This window comes from Aulonocara stuartgranti (assembly GCF_965226115.1).
Source record: "Aulonocara stuartgranti genome assembly, chromosome: 23".
NCBI lineage: Eukaryota > Metazoa > Chordata > Actinopteri > Cichliformes > Cichlidae > Aulonocara > Aulonocara stuartgranti.
Window position 1 is genome coordinate 3,928,731 of NC_138958.1, and position 26,306 is coordinate 3,955,036.

The 26,306-nt window shown below is 42.5% G+C and overlaps 1 protein-coding gene across 5 annotated transcripts in view; it reads right to left on the reverse strand.

The window, feature by feature from the left end:
* Nucleotides 1-26,306, reverse strand: part of tle2b (TLE family member 2, transcriptional corepressor b) — an 83,104-nt gene that overhangs the window by 45,142 nt on the left and 11,656 nt on the right. For all 5 annotated transcript variants that reach the window (XM_082523507.1, XM_082523506.1, XM_082523504.1 and 2 more), the window contains 3 exons: nucleotides 20,716-20,813; nucleotides 19,530-19,593; nucleotides 2,376-2,420 (listed from right to left, as the gene is read on the reverse strand). In XM_082523507.1, the coding sequence (XP_082379633.1) occupies nucleotides 2,376-2,420; nucleotides 19,530-19,550 (66 nt within the window). In that variant the 5' untranslated portion in view covers nucleotides 19,551-19,593; nucleotides 20,716-20,813. The remainder of the gene's footprint in view (nucleotides 1-2,375; nucleotides 2,421-19,529; nucleotides 19,594-20,715; nucleotides 20,814-26,306) is intronic.

Below are 26,306 nucleotides of genomic sequence, written 5' to 3' on the forward strand. Positions count from 1 at the left end.
CACGTCTTCATACAGGAACACCCAGTCTCAGCAAGGACAAGTGGAAACGCTGCACAATTTACACCGACCTTCCTTTACTACTCTCTACATGGTATTCTTTACAGTGTAGGAGAACCATGGGGAATGATTTTTACACCCTGATCATATCACATGCTGCAGATTATAGCTAATCCTTATTGAGCTAGTGTCACCTGTCTTCAATCTGTCAATACCAGTTTTGTATAACATACATTCATCATTGCTAAGGTCACCGTTTTGTGCCGGTCAGCTGTCTCTCACGAGTAATTATATCTTCTTTCATTTGCACACATTATTCTTTGTTTTACTTTATAATGATCAAGCAAAACATGCACACAAATACACATTCATAGGTTATCATAATTTTGAGATAACCGATGACTTTTTCATTCATACAGAGATTGCAGCGCTTGCTTTTGATGCATGCACAGGTATATTGAGTATTCCATCAATTTTCCAATGAATCAAGTGATCTCATAAAATACTTTTGTCTTATTCATGAGCGACACTAGTTATTAGTTAGTCAAAGAGGAAAAAACGAAGCACTCACTGGTTTTCATTTGAGAAACTGCAATGTGTCCAACATCTGTCAACAAATACTAAACTCTTTCGTTGTATTTAATTGCCATATTAAAATCTTTTTTTAAAGAAAACTTTTTTTAAAAACGCAAAAATAAATAAACAATCACAAGTACAGTGATGTTAAATAGAATAGTTATACATAGGACCGACACAAAGCCATAAAATAAAATACTGACAATATTTATACGTAGAGTTGGTGTATGTTCATGTGTATGTGTTTCCTATATTTTATATTAACTACATGTGCAAAAGTAATGTTACTAAAGCCTTAAAATAAACATGGTGTAGTACACCTCATGCCCCCCTTCAGGCTCACCCCTGCATACTGCAGTGATAGTAGGACCCCTGATATCAGCCTTGTGTGTAAACACTGTGTGTGCAGACAGACACGTTAAACTGTTACACAGTGAGAACTGAGCGCTGCAGAGTCGCGGTTTTAAAGTATCAAAGCAAAACTTTAAGTTATTAAGTTACTCGATGAATCGCTGCAGCTCCAAACTGAAATGTTGGGCAGTGACCTTTACTAAAATTTCAGCCTTTTGAAACAACTTGCTACGTTTGGGCTGATTATTAGTCTTCATAAATGAGGAGGAAAAACTGGGATCACTCCGTCTATGGAGCCTGTCAGTAACCATAGAGCGAAAAATCTTTCAAGGCCACTTTTTACTCATTTACTAGTGACAGAGCAGCTGTGAGGTTCTGAAATTAAACTCCAACATGGCCGTGGAGTATTTGAACTCTTAATCAAATTATTGAACTTTATTAATGCATATTTCACTCCTTCTACTGCAGCCAGTCTGAATCCAGCAGCTGGGTTTTCTATAACCGTGCTGCACCATTATAGTCCTTTGTGGAGTTAAAACACAAGGAAGAGCATAACTAACATCATATGCCTTATAAATGGTACCCAGCTAAATTTTCTTATTCATAACCTATCTACAGAAACACAGCTGGGAGCTACATATATTTAGTTATTGCTTTCATTGCAGTTTTAAAGAGCAATAATAGTAGTAGGAGAAAAAGATAAATGGATAAAAGGTTTCGCTTGGTTTGGGTGTTTTTTGCAAACTGACTCTGACAGTAGGTCAGCTGGATGAGGCTTACTGAAATTTCTACGTGCGACCCCAGCAGGACAAATTTACGTGGACCATCTGCAAAGAGCCCCGAGATAATACAAAAATGTCCGATATCTTCAGTCAGAGTAGCGTCAGCATAATCACTTCACAAACACTTGACTGTAGCTTGCTGTGTGCTTTACTACTCTAGGAAACAGACGGTGCTTGTATTTTAACAACTCTGTACTAAGTAGCAGTCAGAGTTCACCTAATGCTTTGGGGAGAAAGGCTAATCTGCTGTGCAGGCTCTCCATTTACAAGCACACGAATAAACCAAAGCGTGTGCACAAAATCATTTAAAATACGGGAACAAATTAACCAAGATGTGTGAACACACTCCTAACCACAAAATACCCCAATGCCTTCCAAATATATACATTATCAGAATACTAATATCATGCAAAAATTCAGTCAAGAGAAATATTTGTGTGTATTTATATGCAAAGTACATTTTGAAGTGGTGGTGGTATGCATTAACCAGCATTACAACCATACATTTAACCAATAAGTGTCCTATTTGTTTGCATACATAGAGGTCGCAAGAAAATACAGTTTAAACCCAGCCACATTACTCTGTACACATATGAACGGCAACCAAACACACAGCAACAACCTGGAGGTTGGAAGAAATCCAATCATACTACATGCAGAGTTTCTTACCTGCTTGTGCATCTCAATGTTGAGACCGTAGGACATCTCATAGTACTGCGGAGACACACACACAGAGACACACGGAGCTTTGTTAGCATTTTATTCACAGCCCACGTTAACATTCATTCTTACACAAAATCTCCCATTGAACAGCTGTTGCTCGGCACAGCCGCATATGCTGCTGTTTGTCACTGCGGTTTTAACGACAGAAAGAAAACGAGCGCGCCAAAAGACGGAAAAGATGAAGAGCGCACATGGGATGCACAACAAGTGCGTGTCTGTCTACGTGGAGGTAATGAGATATTTTTGTCTCAGTGTTACACGAGCATTTGTATGTGCGCGCGTGTCGTGCGTGTGTCAGGGTTTCTTCCTTTTAACAGTTTGACTATTTGTGCACAGCTGCCAAATGAGCATGACATTATGAGTGTGCTTGTGTGTGTTAACTGCATGTTGTTTTCTCTCACCGTTTGTGTGGATGTTGGTTTTATGCGCACGAACAGCTATGCGTTGTATCCAAATAATAAGACTCTGTGAATGCTTACTGTGAACATATTGTGCTCGGTGTGTGTATAGTCTGTGTGTCAAATACTCTACAGGCACAAAATCTCTTTCCACACCTTGGATTACCATGAAATATCTGTCCGGGTATTTTAAGTAAAAAACATCTGGCAATGCATGGCGTAAATGCACGCACAACACAATGCAACTGGATTGCTACAACCTTGGCCAAACCACATCTAGAAGCTGGTATTGTGAGCACACAGGTGAGGTGTAAATGCAGACAGTGTGGCCACGAGAAAAAAAAATGAATGTACGCCTTCTTCCTGCTTTTTGCCAATTTCAAAGGCCCTTTTTTAACAGAGAAAAACAGGAGCCCGCAAAGCGTCACTGCTTCCCTTGATGTGGGACACAAGATGTAACGCCTCCAATCAGATGTCATTATCCAGCTAAAAGCTTAAGCTATCGAACTGATTAATGATGGATTCAGCTGACTGTCAATCATTTGCAATATTTTAATGATTAAATAACTTGTGTCTTCTGCATTTATATGCAAATAATTATTGCATCGTTTTACTCCGTTTTCTGGACTAAATGACTTATTATTTAACTAACAGACCGACTACCATAGAAACTATTATCAGCTTTAGCCGTGTTGTGCATAATGTGCACATATCACATCAAAACAAGATCTAAAGAGGTCAATAACACAACATATCAATACCAGCGCATGTCAGGCTCCTGTCCTGAGTGAGTATGTTTTGTGTTCCTTTGTATGTTTGACACAATACCTGCGCCTCTTCTTATTAAATGCCGTGTGCTATCACCACTGCATGTGTTCCCTTCCTAAATATGTCTCTCTCTCCTCTGTGTGTTTCTGTGTGTACATCAGTAATGTTCTGTAATGGTGTTGGCGGCGAGCGGCACACAGACAGCGAGGATCCGTCATGGTGACAAAGGCATCCTCTGCCGGTGGATGAGCAACGCTCTGACTGATGAGAGTGAGACACGGCTCTCTCTCTTCCCCCCCACTCTCGGTATTCTCTTGCTCATTTTCACTCGATCGCTCTCTCTTCTCTCCATTTATTCCCCGCCTCATTCAGTCCCTCCCTCTCACTCCAATCTCTATCTTTTAAGGGGTTGTCAGTCCATCTTTTCTCTCATGCTGCTCTCTACTTATTCCCTTCCCTTTTTTTCCTAGCTGTCAGATGTTCTTTCACTCTCCATTTCAGTGTATTTTTCTATTTCCTGTCTCATTTTACTGAACTCTGTATCTTTGCCTTTATCTGTCTCTACCCATGGACTCACCTATCCATCTCGAATTCAAATTACATACTCGGAAAATGTAAAGAAGAATAAGAACAGTGTTTTAAAAAACAAGCAGTTTTTGCATTACTACAATATATTTACAATATTGCAGGGTTACATACTAGCGTACTGCAAGAACGACTAAAGATCAAAAGCAAAAGGAGGACTTTTGAAGAAGCTCGGTACAGTTTCCCTGGTTTTCCCCTCAGGTAGTGATATGCTGTGGCACATTTTGCTGCTTCGGTGTGTCAGTATTTCCGTCATTAAGCTTTTCGTCTGTGCATGTGTGAAATTCTTGGTATTTTTGCTCTAGTTCAGAAATGAGTGGCCACCTTTATAAATAAAGAATTTACCTTTTCATTTATATAAAAGTGATTCCATTCCATAAAATATAGCTATTATTTGGGGAAAAGACACCACTGTGAGTTGACAGATCGTCCTTAATCAACGCATAGAAAATCACATTGGCACATCAGTACAATTTACCCATCAGGGCCTCTAGTGGCTGTATGAATTATTACTGGCTTGCCAGGAACGATGGCAGACACAGGGTGACATCATTACTGTAAAACATCTTAGAAAGAGGTTGAAATGGATTTTTTTTTTTTTAAACTGCAGGAGTCGAGATCACCATAAGTCATCTTTGTGCCCCACCACGACCAAACCTGACTCCCTCTGTTGTCACCCTTTTGTCCCGTCTCTCCTTTGTCACCTTCTTCCTCCCTTGCGTCCTCTCTCGCTCTCAGCTGCCAAAGCCTTTTCTGTTTTTCTGGCCAATTATCCTTTTCGTTCATTTCTCTGACCTTCTTTCCCTCTCCCCATTACACTCTTTTATCCCTCCCCCCTTGTTTTATCTATCTGCCGTATCATTTTTGTTTCCGTCCCTTACACTCTCTTAGCCTTTCTTTCCCCCTTTTAGTAATTTCTATCAATCATCCCTCTCCTTTATGTTCTCGCCCCGCTTCATGCTCTCGCGCTCTATTGCCATTTTCTACTTGGCTCCCTTGCTTTGTGTATTTTGTCCGCTCTCGTCCTTGTTGAGTGCTATATCTACATTTTCTCCTTTCTCTCCCTCTGTCGAGCTCACCTCCGCTGTGTATTTAGTTCTCTATTCTTTCCATTTCTGGCCAAAAAAAAGGAAAGAAAGAAAAAGAAGTCATGTGCACAAAAGCAGATGCAATCTTGCGATCTCGTTCACCTGTGAAAATGCAAACAAACTTTGCTGAAAGCAAATGCACACAAACACATGTGAGTAGGTCTTTGCATGAAGGTGTCTCCCTTTCCAGCCCCTCTCAACATAAAGGACATGTGACATCTCTCTTTGTTCTCCCCCTCTCTCCATCTATCCTCAGCTTCTCTCTTCTCCATCATTAGACCTCCCCTCAGCTCATCCCATCGTTTTAACTCGATTCCTGTCTGTCTCTCTTTATTAATTCTCCCTCCATCGCTGCCATCAGCCTCACTACCTGTCATTACTCTTTCCTTCCCTCCTCTCTTACATCTTCCTCTTTTACAAAAAAAAAAAGTAGTAATCAACATTTTTCCCATTACACAAATAGCTGAGTGCTACAACTGGGGCTCCTATATTTGAATACAACCTTGCCAGATCACTTCAGCAGCCGACCTTTGCAAGGACACTCCAGTCTGGACTTATACGAAGTAGCTGATTGTACAGTTGTACGTTATGCAAAAGGCAGGGTACCCATGTGCAAACGGCCTACAGTAAAGTGGAAAAAATAAATAAAGACAGCCACAGCTAACGGATTTTAAAAATGAGCCTTTAATGACAGGGAAAGTTCAGAGCTCGATAAACTCTCTCACATTTAAAACTTTGAAATCAAGCTAACCTGCAGCTTTTCCACTGTAGCGGGAGAACTGAGATCAAGAAAAAGTTACAGATAAAACTGGGCAGAAGCAAAATCCTGCAGTGGAACAGCACAAAGCAGAAATCTGTGCAAATAGTATATCTTCCGGGATGAAATGAGGAATTATTGTTGTGCTCATTAAGAGGTCTTTATGTCTTACCACAGGCCCTATGATAAACAATTTAGTTATGTAGGGTCATCTAATGGATTGCTTTTTATATGCATTTATAGCTTTTTAATGTGTATATTTGATCACTCACTATATTGCATGATACAGAATATCACATTTGGTACTTTTCTTATTATGGATACTGATTTTTCCTGTCAGTGTTTTGGCTTTATTTGCATAAATGTATGTGCAGTTGTTTTTGGATCTATGTACTGTATCCCTGTAGGTATCTGTAAGTATCACTATTTGTGCTTTTGGCTGACAGAGGATTTCTGCCCCCTGTGTTCATCGCAGGTTAGGACCGGTTGGTGCTTTAACATCCACATGAAAATCAGACACACTGAGAAAAGCCACAGCCTAAAATTTCTTTTTGCAGTATTACAGGGTATGAGCAACTGTGATTGCTCACATTCTCATTAATATGTTTTTTAGCTTGCATGAGACCAAAAGCAAAACATGTAATAGCTATGTTGGTCCACGGTTTAAAATGTAGTATTTTTATAATAAAGGCAGTTGCCGGGGGCATACTGTAGGGATGAGACTCGTCACTTGAGGAACCAAGCAAAATGAAAAGGTCTATTTTAAACCACACCATGATCTTTTCCTAAAATAGGGTTGTTTTGGTGCCCAAAACTAACAGGAAAGCATAAATTTTTTCAACTTTTTATTGATTTGTAGGAAAAGTGGCTAAAACTTTCAAAACCTGAAGTCTATCTCAGTTACTACAGTGCAAGAGGCGGGGTACACCCTGAACAGATCATTAACCTGTCGCCAGGCTAGCACAAAGATTCACACATACGGGCAATCTACAACCATCCATTTACCCGATCCCACTAACTGCTCACCACCGTGCTGCCCTATAAGGATATCTGACCCCACAAATAATGCCCTTTGTATCATATTTGATACATGAGTTTCTGAGACCTCTATCTCAGCAACATGATCAATACTTGTTATGGACAAAACTCTTTTTTTTTGTCTAAAATTAACATTGTTGTTAACAAAAAGTTGCCAAAAACACCCAATGTATCAAATGCGATGTAATAAATATATCATACACAACATGATATAGCAAAAACAAAAATTGTGGATTTTGTTATAAGGGTTAGTAAACATCTCAGTTCCAAAAAAATCTGAATTTTGCAGGGTGTTTGGGTCTTACAGGGTTTCTTTTACTTTTTTCATACTTTGAGTGCACTGTTTAAAATGTTTCTACCACTCCTGGCTCATTAGAAAAGACATGAACGCACGGATTACCTTTAAACATTTTAGGAACGAGTACAGGGGAAGGAAAACCTCCGTAAGCAGCAAATAATTATTCAGTATGGTGTGCATGCCAAATATAAACTACTAGGACTTAAATCTAAGTCAGTATAAAGAAAATAAAACAGGAATTCCCACACATAGAAATCTGCAGGATTTTAAACACCAAGAGATGATAAGAAGCTAAGAGCTGAATGGGACACAAGCCACAAGCCAGCGTATCTTTTAGAGCATCGCTGATTTACACTGGTAACTTGCTCCAAATAGAAATAGGCTCTTTAAACTGTAAAATGACTGGTCCAAAACTTGTCTCAGCCAGGGTTTCCTTTGAAGAGGCACAAAAGAGGAGCCTGAAATGTAGTAACAGTTGTCCAGTGGGAGTTGGCCAGACAGCAGTAAAGTGACTATTGTACTCTTTGTGCGATCTCTGCAGAGCGGCAGCGACAGCACCCTATGGGAGCCTGGTCTGTTGAAGCAGTTAAAAGCTGAGTTTGATTTAAAACGAACGTGATTGGCACTTACAGTACAGACCACTATTAATGTCTTTGTTTTGATAATACTAAAGTCAACCACTTCGCAAATATGTTTAACTATAGTCTGTAGAACTGAAGATGGAAAATTATATCACAACGTGGGACTGCATTGTGCATATGCACTCCAGTAGTAACAGATGCACCACACGGTCCCCTACAGTAGGCGGGGATAACAGCTGCACTATGACTGCACAATATGACTAATAACGCTTCTGTCTGAACAGTTGAAATTGTTGTACTACAGTATGTTTTGTCTGTTGTAGTCCTGTTTTTAATAAGTTCATCTCCTCTTAACTGCTTGCCCCTCCAACCTCCAATTACACCCACTGATGCCTGCTCTTCTGCCTTATATAATCCCTCTGTTGTGCCACTGCAATCTCATTCAGCACTCAGTGTAAGATCTATGGTGTATGCAGGCTTTGTGGGCATGTGTGTGTGTGTGTCGCACACAGTGCAAGGCACATGCGCTGGATGAGCATGTGTGTTTGTGTATGTGTGTGGTATGTTAAGCCTGGCAGAGGGGCATTAAGCCAACCGGCTGACATCACTTACCAAGAACACCCAGCACTGCCCACCCAGCGAGCAGAGACAGAGAAGTGCGCACGTGTACTGTGGTGTGTGTATTTGTAACAGACAGTGAAGCTTCATCTGAAGATAATGGGAACTGTAAGGAGACAAACAGAGAGCTTGGGAAAGTGAGACTAATCTACTTGGGTTATGTATATTTTCTATTTTCTGCCACAGAGGCATTCACAGCGCTCTTAGATTAAAGTGAATCCATCGCCAAATGACATTTAATGAGAGCGTCTTATGTGATGCAGACATTGTTATCGGTGTCCATGGCTGCATTAACCTAAATGTGCTCTTGTGCGTTCGCAAAATTATAGACACGCATGCACAAAACATGAAAAACGGACAACACAGGTGCAATCCATTAGCAACACTAACACAAAACAACAAGTTCACCTCGGTAAAAGCGAAATTGTCATCAACCCCCCAAGGTAACGTGAACAATAATACATAATTATTGTTTGCAGAATAGTTTGGGTAACAAACTGGGTTGTTTTTATTTTTTGCTTCATTTTGTTTTGAAGCCAAAATTTGATAAATACTGTATTAACATGCAATTTTATTATCTCGGAATTAAGAGATTGATTTTAGCAGCATAATGTGTGCAAACAAAGAAATCTGCACTCTTTCTAACGGCCATTACACCTCCGATTGTAGCACCGCGGCTTCTCAGTCAGATCCTCTCCTCACTCGTCACGTCCGGTGTCAAAACACCAAGGTGTCGACAGCCAAATTGCTCGGCCCGAGGCTTTGAGCCAGGATTTCGCTAACCCGTAAGTGACTTCACAGTGGCTACATCCATCTTTTATATATATTAGTTTTGGCACAGACTGAGTAAATTTAATAATATTCCATGAAAGTATTTTCTTTGTGAATGGAAAGGCAACTTTGCTTCTAAGATACTGGCTTGATTTAATATGAAAACTGACCTCTACTGGAAGTAAACTGAACAGGAATGAATTAACAGACTGGAGCAAGTTTAATTTAATTAAACACTTAGTTGCATCTGCAAACTATTACTTTTCTACAAATCTGAAGTCTTTTTTATCCTTTCGAAAAGAAAGCAAAATCTTAATTCTTTGACTTGTGTGCAATTTTTCTTTTTTCCTTAAAGTGAAGCTTTTCACCCATACAGCTGAAGAGAATAAAATCTGCGAATCCTTAAAAATGTTTTCAATTCCCAGTGTAGCCAAACATAAAAAGAAGAAGACAAAAACAGAGAGAGAGGGAGAGAGGAAATACTTGTATACTCATGTTGAGTCTACATCTCACTCACTCCATTATCACTCCTTCATTTTCTGCTTGCTTTTCGGCTCATTATGTCAGTTCAGCAGGCGGGTTACTTTAGATAAATGAGGTAGCAGTGTAATTCTTGTTTATCTGATCGAACTGTAACATCCCACTCTTCTGAACACACTTCATATCTAGCATCCATCTCCTGCTAATAACATACGGACTGCACTGTCATCATCGGGGCACAAACAGACAAAAAGCATTCCTGCATTTCTCTCAATGAAATGCTCTCCCTCTCCCTGCTTCTTTCTTCCCTCGCTCTTGTGTTTCCCTCCTCCTTTCCACTCTTCCATTCTTCAGGGAGTGTTTGCTCTTTCGTTCCCCCACTCTGCCCGCCCTCCCTCCCTCCACCCTCATGGTGCTGAGAGAGTGTCAGACAACAGTGCCAGACTCTCTCTCTCTCTTCCCCTCTATCTCCTCTATGCATTCTGCAAAGAACGCTGGCAGACTTTAAAATGAGCTTTAGGAAGTGGGTCTAATCCAAGGTGATTTATCTAAATGGGACATTCATGTGTGTGTGTGTGTGTGTGTAATGCTTTACAGCATGTTTGTATTCATACAGTCTGTGTGTAGCTTACAGGCATGCTTTTACTCGAGCATGGTGTAAGTGTGTGCATGTGTGTGTGTGTGTGTGTGTGTGTGTGTGAAAAAGCCTTAACAAAAGCATTGTTCACCGATGTCTCTCGGGCGAGCTTGTCTCTTTCATCTGCCCGCCCACGCACACGCACTTGGACACACACACATACCGCCAATGTTAAAACATTTATTAGCACGCTGTGCTAACCCACATCGGAGGTTATGTTAGCAGACGCTGACTTTCTGTTGTGTCCTGTCAGCGGGTGACGACTAAATCAGTCACAGCCGACATCCAGTTTCACTGCAGCTTCTCTTGCAGCCAGTTTCATCAGAGAAAGAGAGTCACAACAACAGCCGGATAACTGACCTTGAATTTCAGGGGTTTCTATCCTTAAACACATGTGTACAGTATGTTCTGCAACAGAGACTCGCTCGGTCTTTATGAATACTCCTATCTTGTTTGTTTACTTCGCTCCAGACAGTTCAGACAGGTTTAAGATTCTTAAAACGGACTCAATCCTTCCCTACATCTGGCCATGCTTAAATCCCTGCCTGGCCAACTCCCACTCGTGGATGGTGGGGCAACATTTAGCTTAGCACGGTCCGATCCCTTTTCGGGTTCTGCCCTGTGCCTTCCTCCTATCACACATCACTTTTATTTTTTTTTTACTTCCAACTGATTCTTCTCATTTCTCTTTTTCTGAACCCTCCTCCATCATCCTCGTGTAGAAAAATCTGCACTTTCTTCCTTTTCTGGGTTTCTCTCCGTCCCTCTCTCTTCAGCAGTGTCCTTGCTCTGTTTTTTCCCCTCCCTCTCTCTCTCTCTCTCTGCCAATGCCCTTGTGGCCTCTTTCTCATATTTCTCTTTCATCTCAGTTTTATTCACCCCTTTTTCTATCTATCTCACTGTCCCCATCTCTCTCTCATTGCTTCTATACGCCCTCCTTCCTTTTCTCTACATCCTCCACCGCCCCCCTTTCCTAAGCAGTCTGTGACTGTAATGTTGCTGAAGAGAACACAGTGTGTCATCCTGAATCAGACAGATGAGCTGGGAGTGGAGTAAGAGGCTGAGAGCACTGCATTAATCCACACACACACACACTAACACACACATAGTCCCTGCCTGAGGGTCTGAACGGACAATGCACACAGATATATACTTGCACACACACATGCACACAAACTAAGACAGAGAAACCATGCACAAACACATCCTCACAATGCTCCAGAAAATGACTGCATGAGACAAAACATGAGCAAAAGCATGAAAAGCCTGATACACACCGTGATTCTAAAAGAAACCCCATTAATGTAAGCTTTCTAGGTAATAAATTATGTAAGAAATGAAATACCAATAGTATTAAATGTTACTTATTTACTACTGTGACCAACCAGTGGGTTTTTTCTATCTCAGTTTTCTTTTAATCGTTTTAAATTGGAAAATTGAGTAGCATGATGTTTCTAAGTTTTGATATTAATGTAATGAATGCCAACTAATCCTTAAAATGCAAACTTCTGCAGTAAAAGCTTTTCAAAAAGTTGCCATAAAACAGCAGGAGGTGTAATGCTAGCCTACAGCCACTAGAGGAGGCTTAGCTTAGTTTTGAAGTTATCTGTTGATACTGTCAGACTTGTTGATCAGTTTCACAAAAAGCAGGTGTGTAACATCAAACAAGGCCTATTGAGGATATAATATGAGTAACCACGTCTTTCACTGTTGCATTATTGTCCACAAAAGCTTAGCATGCACTAAAACAATAAGCTATAATCACTGCTCACGTTATTCTTAGTTACTCCTTGCTCGTACTGGGTTTGACCCTATTTTGCCTTTAAAACGGTCTCAGCTCTTTGTGGCACGGATTCAACAAGATGATGTAAACACTCCTCAGATTTTTGGTACTTATTGACATGATATCATCACACAGCTGCTGTCAGCTGCACATCCACGATGGGAATCTCCTGTTTCACCACATCCCAAAGGTGCTCTACTGGATTGCGATCTGGTTACTGAGGAGGACATTTGAGCGCAGTGAACTCACTGTCATGTTCAAGAAACTGGTTTTGTTTGAGCTTTTTGACAGTAATCCTGCAGGAAGCAGCAATCAGAAGATGGTTACACTTCCCTTTTGGTAATAAAGGCACGGACTTGATCAGTTAGAGTACTCAGCTAAGCTGTGGCACTTAAATGATCCTCAGTTGGTACCAACAGGGACACGGTTAGCTAAAATAAAAATCACCACATCGTTACACTACCAGCGGCAGACTAAACTGTTGATACAAGGCAGCATGGAGCCACGCTTTCATGTTGTTTACACTAATTCTGACCCTACCATTCAAAGAAATCAAGACCTTCTGTTGTCCAGTTTTGGTGAGCCCATGCAAAGTGTACCCTCAGATGCTTTTCTGCATACCTTAGATGTAAAAGGCAGTTATTTGAGTTACTGTTGCCGTATTGTCAGCTCGAAACGCTCATTCTCAACACGGCTTTTTGAGCTGCCACTCACTGGATATTTTCTCTTTTTCAAACCAGTCTCTGTAAACTCCGACACGACTATAAAGCGACATTCAAAGCCACATAAATCAACTTTCTTCCTCATTCTGATGCTCCGTTTGAACTTCAGCAGAACATCTTGACGAGGTCTACATGCTTTAAATGCATCAAGTTGCTGCCGTGTGATTGGCTGATTAGATATCTGCATTAAGAATCGCCTGTGTAAAATTTGTAGTGACTACAGTATTTGCCATGTTCAGTCTAATTTTTAGGCTTCTTGAATTATGAAACGAATGCTTTGGCTTCGAATCCCGAGTCTCCACTTGCTGTTTGACACTTAAGGCACTTTGAATTTTTTAAAATCATCGCTTTATGTTTCAACGGTAGCTTGAAATGATGACAGCTCTATTGTTCGCAGTCCCCTCGTACAGGAAGGGAAAACACAATTATAAAATATAGAATTTCATACCAAGCACTTCATCCTGCGATTGTTTTTTATCATGAAACGTAATGCTACAATATTTTGTCTCTTGCTAGCAGCATGGCCCTTCATTAACCCTAGACCCCTGCAGCTCCACTGTACCTCACTTACACACATAGACACAAACGCAGTGATGGAGAGGCCACCTAATGTGATTCCCAACTGCGAGCTGTCACCCTCCAGTAGACATGTCTTTTTTAAACTCTATATTAAAGGGGCTGGGCAGTCCACCCCTCTGTAAGAGTTTTGTCTTGTGTTTGACAGTAGAGATGAGAGGAGAGCTGCAGCAAAGGCAATTCTCTGTGCAGAAAAAAAAGGCTTCTGAAGGCATTAACTCCTACAAAGAAAAGAAAATGGAGAAGACGAGGGCAAAACTGACTTAGAACTGACTGTAAAACTTTCAGCCATAAAATCATCATCAAGGAGTTTTTTCCAATCTTAGGCCCACAAGCATCCCACTCTCTTACCCTCATGTTGCCTAGAGCCATGAAGGAAGGAGAGAGAGGAGAGGTTAAAACAAGAGGTTAAACCGTAGGTGACTTTGGAAGTTTTATGACGCAAGAAAACAACTTTATCACTCCTTTCCTTTCAAATTCCTCTGAGCCTCGCGCCCTTTCATCTGTTCTTTGCGAGATCCAACCTCAGGCCACGCTGGGCGAACGCAGCTCTTCAGGTGGAAGTCTCGCTTGCGCACCGTGCGAGCATGTGACCGACATGTCTACGCCCGCTGATTAACCAGGGCTACAATGTAACCTTATTTAAAAATACACAGTGGAATTCCAGGAGAGCAGTGAAATCTGAGAGCCATGAATTATAAATGCAACTGCCGGATAAGAGCAAGACTCCCACAGACACTTAATGTGCACGTCTTGATGTTTGTCTGTGTGTGCGCATGTGTGTGTGTGCACGTTGCCAGTGAGCCGGCCCAGTAGCTTAGCCAACATAAAACATATATGCCATCCAAAGAGCTACAGAGACTCGCTCTGCCAAACATAGAAATATACTACATCCAAACCTGGCTGTGTTATTTTACTGCGGCAACACGCCACAAACAGGAGCAATTTGAGGGGGTTATGGCATCATCTCTTGAAGTGTGAAATGTGTAAAACGTACCCATTGCCAACTATAGAATTAAAGTGGTAAATGTGTGGAAAAAGCATCTCCCCAAAAGTTTAATGCCATAAGGAGAGAGCTAGCAGCACAGTGAAACTTGCACCTTCTGTGTACACACACACACACTACAGCTACTTTCTAACTTCAGTTTATTTTTCGTGTTGATTTGTTTGTGCCTCATTCTCTCAAATAGTTTATTGAACACGGGGCATTTCCAGTCTATTGCTATTAGTCAATTAGTATTTCTCAGCACTATTACCTCCATTTAGCAATTATCATTAGCCTAAAGATGATTAATACAAAGAAATGTGATTTGTAAAACCTGCAATTCCCAACCACACTGTGATTAAACTGAATAAAAGAATTCGTGTTTACAAGAATAAAGGAGTTATTTGTGGTTTTCCACATAAAAAAACTGTCCTTCAAATGTAATTTCGTACACCAGCAGCTCAGTTAACACCTGTTTTCAACATGTCCCAAAGCAAAAATCATAACACCGGTTCATTTGTGATAAATGCACAAATGCTGCAGTTCTGAGAAGTTACCAGAGGAATGGCCGATCAAGCAACGCCACCACATGCTGGGTAAAGACATTATAGCAGGCAAAAAAAGTAATGTAAATACATTTTATAGACCACCACTAGAAAAATTTATATGTGCAAGTTGTTTGATATGAGGTATGCCCCCCCTGGATGTGATACAAGCAGTCACCCATCTGCGCATGAACTTCTCAAGTATCCGCATCTGCTGTTGAGGAATTGCTCTGCATTCCTCAGTGAGTGCCGCCTGTAGCTGTACGTTGCATCGTTACTGCCTCTGATGATCATGTCAGCCCAGCATGTCCCAGGGATGCTCAATAAGATACATATCAGGACTGAAGTCTGGCTACGCAAGCTATTTTGGTACTTTGTGGGTGGGCGCTGTCCTGCTGAAACGACCGCAGAGCAAGATGCTGCTCCGAAAATGGGACAAGTGCAGGTAGAGCCAAGAACAATCAGATCAGAGATGGCGCTCCCACGGACATGCGAGCACGCAGCAACAGCCCGACCTGGGTTGACTCAATCGTGGCATGATGGCGTGTTGTGCAAACACTATTATTTTCATCTTTTTTGTGGTGTGAGACTATTGGCTTGAGAATGCAGTAAACGGAAACATTTCTGATGTGGTTCGTTCGTGTTCAGGAAACAAATTACCGACTGACTGATTCCAAAACCAAATCAACGGGAACCAAAAAGTACTCACAGAATACTTTTGAGGTTTACTAAAATGGTTTACTAGGAAAGCAATTTAAAACAAAGACTGAAGCGTATTTCAACTTGCATGTCTTTTTTTAACCAGTATACTTTTTTTTTTAACCGCTCTAAAGTGACTGCCTGTATGAAACAAGCAGCAGGCTTTCTGATGCCGAAGAGACACCCAGACCTCCCACCTTTAGGCACAAAGTATATGTTTCTTAACTGTCATGTCATCTTGAATGTAAAGCTTTTACAGTTTACAAGAACTTACACGCGCTCCAGTTATGTGTAACTACCTTCCTACTTTCCAACCCCTCACCCTGGTATTTAAAGAGCTTAAAACTGATGAATAGTAAAGGCAGGAGCAGTGCAGCATGGTGCGCAGAGCCCCAGCCTGTGGAAACAGGCCTCAGTGTGGATGACAGGCCTAACGAGCTAAATATAGCCTTCTGGGTTATCTCCTCTGTGGGCGCAGCGAGTCCGTTGTTGCTTCACATTATTTACGTGTCTGTGCGTGCACCCTCTCTCTCCTTCTCCATCTCTCTCGCCCTCTCGTTTCACGCCCCCCCCCCAACCACACACACAAACACATCGCTATCTCTTTCTCTCGCACTCTGTGTTGCATACTCTTTTTCTCTCTCTCCCTTTCTGTCCATTTCATCCCTTCGCAGCATCTTTTTCCTCAGTCTCCATCTTTCCGTCCCCTGGTATCCCTCTTTCTCATTTCTTCTCTCTCATTCCTTTTCAGCTTTTTTTCACACTCTTTCTCTCTCGTCTCTCTCCCTCTCTCTCCCTCTCCTCTTTTATTCTCTTTATCTCTGCCTCCTTTTGTATCCCTTCCTCCCTCAGCAGCTCCCTGTTTTTTTTTTTTCTGTCTGACACTCTCTGAGCCTTTTTTTCTCTCAAGCTATCTTTCCCTTTGAGCCTCTCTTTCTTCTCTCTCTCATTTTCTCTCCCTCTTTCCCTCCCTCTCATTTCTGAGCCATGCCTATGAAGTAGCATTACACTGCGTTAGCCATCCACTACAATACAGTGAGCCCTTGTTCAAATATTATAGCCTGCGGTGCTAACGCTCTGCTATGCTAACCTATATGGGTATGTCATCAGCATCTGCAGCTCCCTGACCTCCTGCAAAAGGCAGCCGTTAAAGCCCCGTGTTTAAACACACAGCAGCGGATACTGTGTGTCATTCCTCCTCCATCCACAGCGGTCACAGAGGTTGTGACATATGATATGCACAAGTTCGATTAAATCCCGCTGACTATTGAAAGACACGGAAATGTATCTGTTCTGGCATGCCGCTGCCCCTATTGTATAAGAAAGGGTGGTGAAGATTTACACTGGGGAAGACGGATGTTTATCTAAGCTTTTTCTTCCCCACAGTAAATGTGTGAAGCTAAAATGGGGAGTGCCTGAATTGCTCAAGTTGTCCACATTGTACCGCACCATATTTATGTGCGCATGCATCTTCTTGATTTTTATAATGAGAAGCACATTAAAAACTTTATAATGAGGTCAGTTTGACAACCTTTCATCTTTAATGCACATGCTTTTGTGTTGTTTGGAATCCTCAATCAGCATTTCGTCATCCAGTTGCTTGAATTTATTGATATGCAGTATGCCATTAATTTAAAGTTTTATAGTGTTTATGCAGCTGCCAGAAAATGCAATAACTTTAAAATGTAATGAAAAGGCTCCCGTATTGGGAGTAAGTGACAAATCATGGAAATACAATTAAGTGAAATCAGAAATTCTGTTATAACTCAATTGTAAATCAGAATAAGTGAATAATAAATAACTTTAATATGAGCTTGCATACCTTTTGCTGAACAGCCACTTAGATTGCAAGCAGCACAGCGGATTTCTGTTCCAGTCGTTTTAAAGATGTCATTATAACCTGAGTGAGCGACCTGAGCAACATGCAAATCTGCTGGTGAAACACTCAGTCTTCTTCTCGTGAAACTAAAATATTTGTTAGACAAAAGAATTGTACAATCAGCGTGTTATCTCAAGACATTTTCACACATGAACTCAAGCCAATTTTGAGATAATGAGGTTGGCTATTTTCCACAGTTGTTCTTTCTCACAGCAGGATATAGCCTGCTTCAGACGCGCTGGCACAACTGGAAGTATTCTGTGTCATTTGGCAGCAGCCTGGATGGTGCGTGCAGGAGGGGAACACTGTACTACTATCTGTGTTATTTGCACATCGGTACAAAATGACATCACGCAGACTCTGGCTCACAGGTTGACTGGCTTACGTCTGATCCAACAGCACGAGGCAGTTGTGCTCTCACGTATCGCCCAGAAATGTTCAGGGTTGCAGTGCATGCGTGAAAACAGTTTCAGTGACTTCAATCACACAATTGTCCAAACATGCTATATTAGCTGAAAGAACTATTAGGAGACACTGGACGGAAGTAAGGGTCACAGCAGTAAGCCACCCAAGTGCAGTGAGCTGAACAATGGCGCATTTTCTTCTTCTTTTACTTTCATTTCCAGTTTGCAGACTAGTTTTCATCTTCCATGCACTCTACAGGTTGTTTCGTTGTGCTTACGACCAAAGCACTTGCATGGAGGTTTTTAGTCTTTTTAGTCTGCCCCAGGGCAGCTGTGGCTACAACTGTAGCTTGCCTCCACCAGTGTGTGAATGTGTGGATGACTGGGTGTATAAAGCGCTTTGGGGTCCCTAGGGGGGACTAGCAAAAGCGCTATACAAATACAGGCCATTTACCATTTATATGTAGCGCAGTCTCTGCGACTAATTTAACCTAGCGACAGCTAGCAACCCCTAACAACACCTCTCCAGCTGGTCAGGAATTACACTATTTCCTTAGCGATCAGAGGCTGTCAGGCCTTACCAAACTACTGTACGTAATAAGAATAGCAACTGCTAGAGAGTGTTCTTATGCTCTTTTATTTTTAAAAAAAAGGAATTTTGTTTTATTTGGAGAAATGCATGTGTTACAGCATTTGGCATGCACTTGTATCAGGTCCTCGTAAGGACAGAGGAACAAGGTCGTGTGCAAGTATGGATGAATGAACGAGTACCCTGTACATCCTGTGTGTGGGTGGGTGTCTGTGTGGGTGTGGGTGTGTGTTTATCTGCTGATCTCCTGCCTGTCTGTGGCCATCTACATCCATCTGTCTGTCTGCCAGTTTGCCTGTTTAGTGCTCTCTCTCTCTACCTTTCTCTCTCTTTTGTCAGTCTATCTGCCAGTCTGCTTCTCTTCTCTCTCTCTCCCTCTTTATGTCTCTCCATCTGTGTGTCTATCTAGCTTACGGCCCTGATCCTGCCTGCTCTCCCAGGTTTATGAAATGCGAGCAGCTTAGCAGATGGTGCATATCGTATTCTGGTCGGCTCTGTGTGGGTTTTGTACCACAGACGAAGGCTTACGATACATGTGAGCCTTTAGTCGCGCAGACACACCGACACGAGGAGCTCAGGCTGTTAGCACACGGGAGAAAACAGAGAAAAAGAAGAGCCAAAGAAAAAGACAATATAAAAGGTCTGAATGAGGAATAAAATATGGCGAGCGATACGGAGGCAGGTATGAGAGAGCGAGATAAACGGCGTGTGAGAAAAACTCTCGATAGCAAAGACTCTATTGTGCAAATGTGCAAGCGTGTTCTGCTGTTATTGATATTTAAGATACTTCCCTCGATATATACCATCTATTTGATTTTAACCCAGCAGACTCCTCTCAGAGAGCCGAGAGCCCTGGTCAGACTAGTCAATTAACATATAGCTTTGGTAACTGGACTCACCATGATGTAGTGCCTCTGCATCTCAGTCTTCTCACTGGCCAGCTTCTCACACTCCAGCTTCAGGCTGCATGAGGGTGAGAAAAAGCACAAACACATGAATGAAATGGTTTACTTGAATCCAGTGAAATAATTTACACAGGACTCAGGACATAGTTTAGGTTGCTATGCCATACATGCCAAAAAAATACTATTTAAGGTCTAAGGTCTGCTTAAAGTAGCACAGAAAATGTTCACCTTTATAGCAGCAACAGCCAGAAGGGCGTCTCTCATTCTTGACTGCAGTTCACCACAGAAACAACACGTGTGTGGGAAGGTGTCCGATTCGGTGCTACCAAGTGCAACGTTTTTTCAATTCTGCTTAAACTGCACATTTGCTCTGCATTTTTATTATTGTTATCGTTTCTAGACGTGACAGATATTTAGAGTGCGTGGTTTTAAAACGAATCAACAGTGATTAAACGAAGAAAGTTCCAGTGGGTCATTATTATGAAAGGCGTTAGTGATGCTCTTTGATTTTGTAGATATGTGTGTGTTTTGCACAGATCCACCACACCCTGCAGTGAATTACTGTTAATGTATCACAGCAGGCTGTTCAACCTGCCCGCTGAGGTGTGAGAAAGAGGCTTTTATTTTTTAACCTAACTCTTTATCTCTATTAGCTGAGGTCATTTCAGGTCAACCAGCCGTGATAAGCTGATCAGTCACCTCCAGCAGTTAAAAATAAAAGACCTGAATTACCTAACTTTCTTTTTTTATGTTGGAAACTCAGTTATACTGTTGAAAAAAAATGCAGTATTTTAAAATTAGATGTGATATATTTATTTCTTATTAATATCGTGTTAAGGTTGATACGGACAGACACAATGATAGCATATTTCTCCCCAAATTAGTGTAAACGGATGCCTATTAGACTGAAACTTATGTAGAGACAGCTAAAGAGAAAGAATTTGGTATGACAGGCATCCCATATTTCCTTATAAAGATTAAAGGACACGTGCAGCCATTCTATCTTTATTATTTGAACTGAATTACAATTTGTTGTTTCTATATTAAGACTAGAAGAGCGTTACTGGTTTCAAGCTTCTTCAGGAAGCTTGTTTCGTTTCCCAACAATATTTATGTTTTTAAATAAATTTGTGTATCTGCACGCATGCACAAATGGATTTGTGTAATGTGTTTTGGGTACCTGTGATACTGAGCCTGGAGGAATTGGAATTCCTCCTTGATTCGGTCCAGAGTTTCCAGGACTGTGAACTTGAAAGACTGGCCAGGTTGCAAGGGGACCTGCACAGGGGAGAAAACAGAACAAAGAGTGGTTGAAAAACAGATAGAGAGGTGTGAATGTGTGTGTGCCTGTTCGAGAGCAGACTGTAAGCACTGCTGTAAATGTGCAGGTGCATGTGAACCTGCATACTGGAGTGTGTGCGAGAAACTGTAAGTGTGTTTGTGTGTTTTTGTGTGTGAGGGAGCAATGCACGAGGAGGAAAAAAAGCCAAGATGAAAGTGAGAGGGAAGGTCACTTCCCCTTCCCACACATCATAAAAGCCTTGTCCTCTCTCTCTCTCTGTTCTCCTCCTCCTCTAATGACTCTGCCTCCTTCTCTCCACTGCCCCCCTATCCTTTCTTCCTCTCCTCTCGCTCTCCCTCGCTTCCACATTAGCATCCTCTTCACTCTGGCAGGCTGCTAATGTATTCCAGCCTACAAAGAGCTGAGAAGGGAGGAAACATCAAATGAATAACTTATAGGGAATCACGGCATCGTCTCTCACCTGCTAAAAGCCAAAGAAGGCCCAACAAAACAAGCATCTCCCAAGGGTCCCCCACCACCAGCCCTCCGTGCCTGTCTAAAACGCTTTCGACAGCAGCCCTGCTTCTCCATAGTCTTCGCAAAGTTTGAGAAACGAGGCCAGTGTTGATGTTTTTCGATGCAGAAGTTGTTTTGTTTGGGGATGGGGCTGGAGTACGCGGAAGAGCACGAGCGTGTTTTTAATGACACTGTCAATCCTCGGAGGACATTTTTATGTAAGAAGACACCAGTTTTTTTTTTTCCATTCTTCTCCTACTTCCTCCGAATTTAGACTGATTAATTTTTCTGTATTATGACGCTCACTGCGAGCCTAGCAGAGTGGCACCTGGCAGTCTGCTAGGCTCGCACTTCTTATGACCTGTCAGAGTGCAGTCTCACCACTATCCCCTTTAAATTCCTTTGACAAGGACAACTCATCTGCTTCCAGGCTGCAAATAATCCCCGCTGTGACCATGAGCCCCCCCACCAAAGCCAAGAGCATGGCAGTTGAGGACAGAAGCCAGATTCCTGTAGTGTTTGGAGACTAAAGGGGAATTTATGCTTCTGTGTTGTATCTATGCTGCACAAAAACCCAAAAGCCTGTGTTGTAACCCGATGTGCGTCTTGCTATAAAAGTAACAGCACGTCACGTCGTTGCAGCCTGCAGCCACAATTTTTCCCAATCAACTGTAGGAAAACGGATCAACTTGAAGAGAAGCGCCAAGTAGCATTTCGTCAGGGAGACTGCAGAGCAACACAGGCGCGCAGAAGTGTAAACTGAGCTAAGTCTTCCGCTGTCCTACAGGTGCATAACTCAATGCCAACATCTTTTCTGCCTGTATCACAACTATCACACTTGCACTAGGGACAATTTTGAGAGAATCACACATAGCTGCCTATTTCGGACACGTTTGCTTTGTTTGGTTTAGGTGAGCTCTGCTGTACACTAGTGGTAAATGCACCAGAAAATTAGCTCCGTCCTGACATTCTGCAATCTGAAATCACACGGACTTCGTACCAAGGAGGTACCAGCTAATGTCCAGTCAGATTGCATCAAACATTTGCACCTTTGTCAAGTAAGTTTTAAAAGTTCAGGGCTGCACTGCAGGAGCAAAAGGCTAACGGTGGTTATTAAGCAGAGGCTAATACGCCCTTGTTAAAGTTTGTTGATATCATATTTATTTCATAGCTTTCTTTTGGTTGCTTTGGTTATCCAAATCAACTATTGTTTGTCTCTATACCTATCCACGCGTCCTTCTGTGCAGTCATCCATCCAATCAGAATGAGCAGACTGGTGCTGTCGCTATGGCGCAGTTGGGTGGCTATCGGGCAACAGCCACGGCTAAAAGATTGGCGGTTTCAGTGGTGGCTCTTCATTAGTCTAGACAAGCACAATTCAATTAGATTTCAATTAGTCCGACGGTGGAGGTCAAAGACGCGGTGGGTTACCCAGTAATTAATCCGGGGAGCCGAGCTGAGCCCGAGCTTAACTGAACTGAGGCAGGCATGGTGGGGACGTCTAGATGGGTGGACGGACGCAATACACACAAACCCCCAGGGTGTGTGTGTGCGTGCGTATAAGGGAGGGCATAGATGGGATACATGATGGTGTCTGCCAACAGATCCCCACCGACCTTGATTCACACCACAGACACCCAGTGGGGGAGGAGAGGCGGGAGTGTGTGTGTCGGGGGGGGGGGGGGGGGGGGGGGGGCTTGCAGACCATGATCTGGCACACACACACACACACACACACAGCATAAGCTTATTGAAAAACACATAAACAAACATACACTGTGCATGTAGGTTCACAATTTAAGTACACAGTGCCACACAAACGACGCACAAACTCACACAGGGAGGGTAGGGACAGAGGGATGGATTGACTGGGGGGGGGGGGGGGGGGGGGGTCAGAAGAAAGATAGATACTCATCTGACAGACAGAGGGGTGGATGGATTGAGGGATGGAGGGTGTGATAGACTAGTCTGACATTCTTCCAGAGGAATGAACGAACGAACAGAGAGACAGATGATGAAAAAGTGGTGTGGCTGCTGACTGAGAGAGATAGCCAGCCATTCATCCGTCTGACACTGAGGCGAGGGGAAGAGGACATAGGGAGAGAGAGAGACACAGACTCAGACCGACCGGGTAAAAGAGAGAGAGATGCTGTGTTTGCTGTAGTCAACACAGCCCGGTCCCTCTACCCTGTCTGTCGGCCTGTGGTAATACTGCTTCTACCATCTGCTGCCATGCACACATGAGCACACAGACAAAGTGCTGCTGGCTCAGCAGCACTAAGTCACATAATAAAGCCCATAGTCACAGATCGGGATTATACAAGAGATCTGCGAGTCACAACCGTTGGTGTCGCCACGGCGTCCTGTGCTGCGCGCTAATGAGAGAGACCTGAATCCTTTCATCTGCTGGACAAAAACTCGAAAAATGTCTTACTTTTGATTTGCCAGTTGCACCTTTTTGAATGAGTTTCAAAGAGCCTGGAGCGATAAAGCTTCTTATGCACGAAAAAGGAAATGAAAAATACAACAAAAAAAAGTTATAAGGTCCCGAGGCAAAAGGAGAAATATTCCACGCTTGCGCTGAGCTCTTTCTGTCAGAATGAAGAGACCAGCATGGGAAGCTGGAATGAAAATAGTTCATGCTTAAATGTAATAACAGGAGACTTAGTGTCTTACTCAAGGACACTTAAGCCAGTAAGAGTAAGATTGAACTTCTGCGAGAGAAGCATCAGCAAGCAATGCTCTATGTACACCAAACAAACACTGTTGTTTGAGTGTATGTGTGAGCCTTCTCTCCTATATTGTGACAGATGGCAGACCAGACTGTTAGGGGTCCAGTAGGGCGTCACGATGAGCCAAAAAACAGCCTAACGCCTCCCATGTTTTTATGTGTGACTGTGTGTGTCTGTGTGCGTGTGTGCATTTCAGAGAGAGCACCATATCATCCAGCATAAGATAAGATAAGATAAGATAACCTTTATTAGTCCCACACGTGGGAAATAGGGGATCCTGAAACCCAAAACTGATCCAGTTAATCTAGGAGGTGGAGGTGGAAGAGGGGAGAGGAAGAGAAATAAAGGTCACTTGTGCATAAACACACACACACATGCACCATGTGGGCCAGCAGTCAATCACAATTTGGACGAGCTGGCACGGGTAAGCAGAGAATTAGGAAGGATTATGTATATGGTAGGAAGCGAGGGGAGGGGAGTGGTGGTTGAAGCCTATTTTACCGTGTCACGAGACGGCACGGGGGAGGGACCCACCTGCTGGACGCAACTATTACCTGTCTGTCAACTGATCCACCTGTCAGGAGTTTGACTGCAAGGGCTGTAAGGACATAACGACCCTCAGCCCTGACAGATTTTCTAGGTGTGGCCAAGTTTTGGTGGGCTGGTGTCGTGACTTTCTGAAGGTTGATGTTGACCTCCAGCTTGAACTGGGACACTCTGGAGGTGAGCGAGTAAGAATGAGCAACTCCAATCCGCAGTAAAATTGGTGGATTTGCATGATCTGGACCGGAAACCTGCTGCTTCACGAGTTCCAGGCAGAATCCAGAGGAAGATTGATAGGAGGATCATTGCGGCATCTGCAACGATGCGGATGCTTTAGCGCTCTGTTGATTTACTGGTCAATCTATTTTCCTATCCTCATCTACTGCCATGAGCTGTGGGCATTGACTGAAGAGATACAAGTGGCAGTAATGTGCTTCTTCAGAAATATCATAAAATATTTACAAAGCAGTTTCTTAAATAATTGAAATCCTGCATTGTTTCTATGCCTGCTTATTTCCATCAGGCGCAAACAAACTACCTTGCACCATCATATCAGTCAAAATAAAAGAAAAACCAACTGCGGGACGTGAATCACGCCACCCATGTTTGGTGCCAGCATCAATTTGAGTGTGGATACTACAAACAGAATAAAGACACACATTACTCTGGTGTTTTAATTAATTTAATCATTTCTTAGGTGAAAAACTCAGCATCGTCAAATCTCATGTAGCCTTTACAAACTGTCATTCAGTAAATGTCACTAGTCAATGTCACGGTACACACACGGGCACTCGTTTTTTGTGGGAAAAGTATTAAAGACTGTGAATTTGCGCATGAATACTTTTTTCAACTATTCAATTCACGTCTGTTTTCTGTACTTTTTCAGTTATTTTTTTAAATTGCCAGGTATCAGGTCAGCCTGCGTCTGTGTCAGTCTCTCTGCCTGTCTGTCTTCTGTTCAAGCTGCTGCCTGTTCTTCCAGCACCGATAGCTGCTGCACGAGAGGCAACTGTGAAACAGATTCAGGTCTGGGAATGAAATGATTCTTTCTGTCTGCTTGTCTCCTCCACCTATCTGTTTAGCCCCTGGCACACTTTCCACCATCACATAAGTATTCGCACGGTATAAGCAGGCATGCCTATGCATGGACGCATTCATTCAACCAAAACACCCACAGAACACTTTTCTCTTTTGTTTTTCTTTTTCGTGCCCTTTCGCTTGCCGTTCGGGCTCATTCTTCCCTCCTTCTTCTCTTCTGTCGCTCTTTACTCATCCTTCCTGCTCCCTCTTTTTTCCCCCCTTCCCCTGTGTGTCTGTCTGAGACAAGCAGAGACACATTCAGATAGCACATGAAATAATAATTGGCTGGTGAAATATTTAGGAAAAAAGGCACACGAATAGATGAGAAATGCCAAGTGTGGCAGAGGAGTGTCAGTGCCCCTTGTGCATGTGTGTATATGTGTGTGTGTGTGTGTGCTGTGCGCACGCCTGCATATGTGTGAGCTTGAGTATTTGTGTCTGCTGAAGTGAGCAGTAACATCAGGAACAGCTCCTTGGTTTAGGCTGTGTGTGGATGAAAAGCTAAACATAGAGGCTTAAGGGAAGGATGGTAATGTAACGTACCTACATATCAGCAAGGTTTTTATGAAGCCCTCAGAGTTTCATTTTTGTAAGTCTGTCCCTGCATTTCCACTCAAA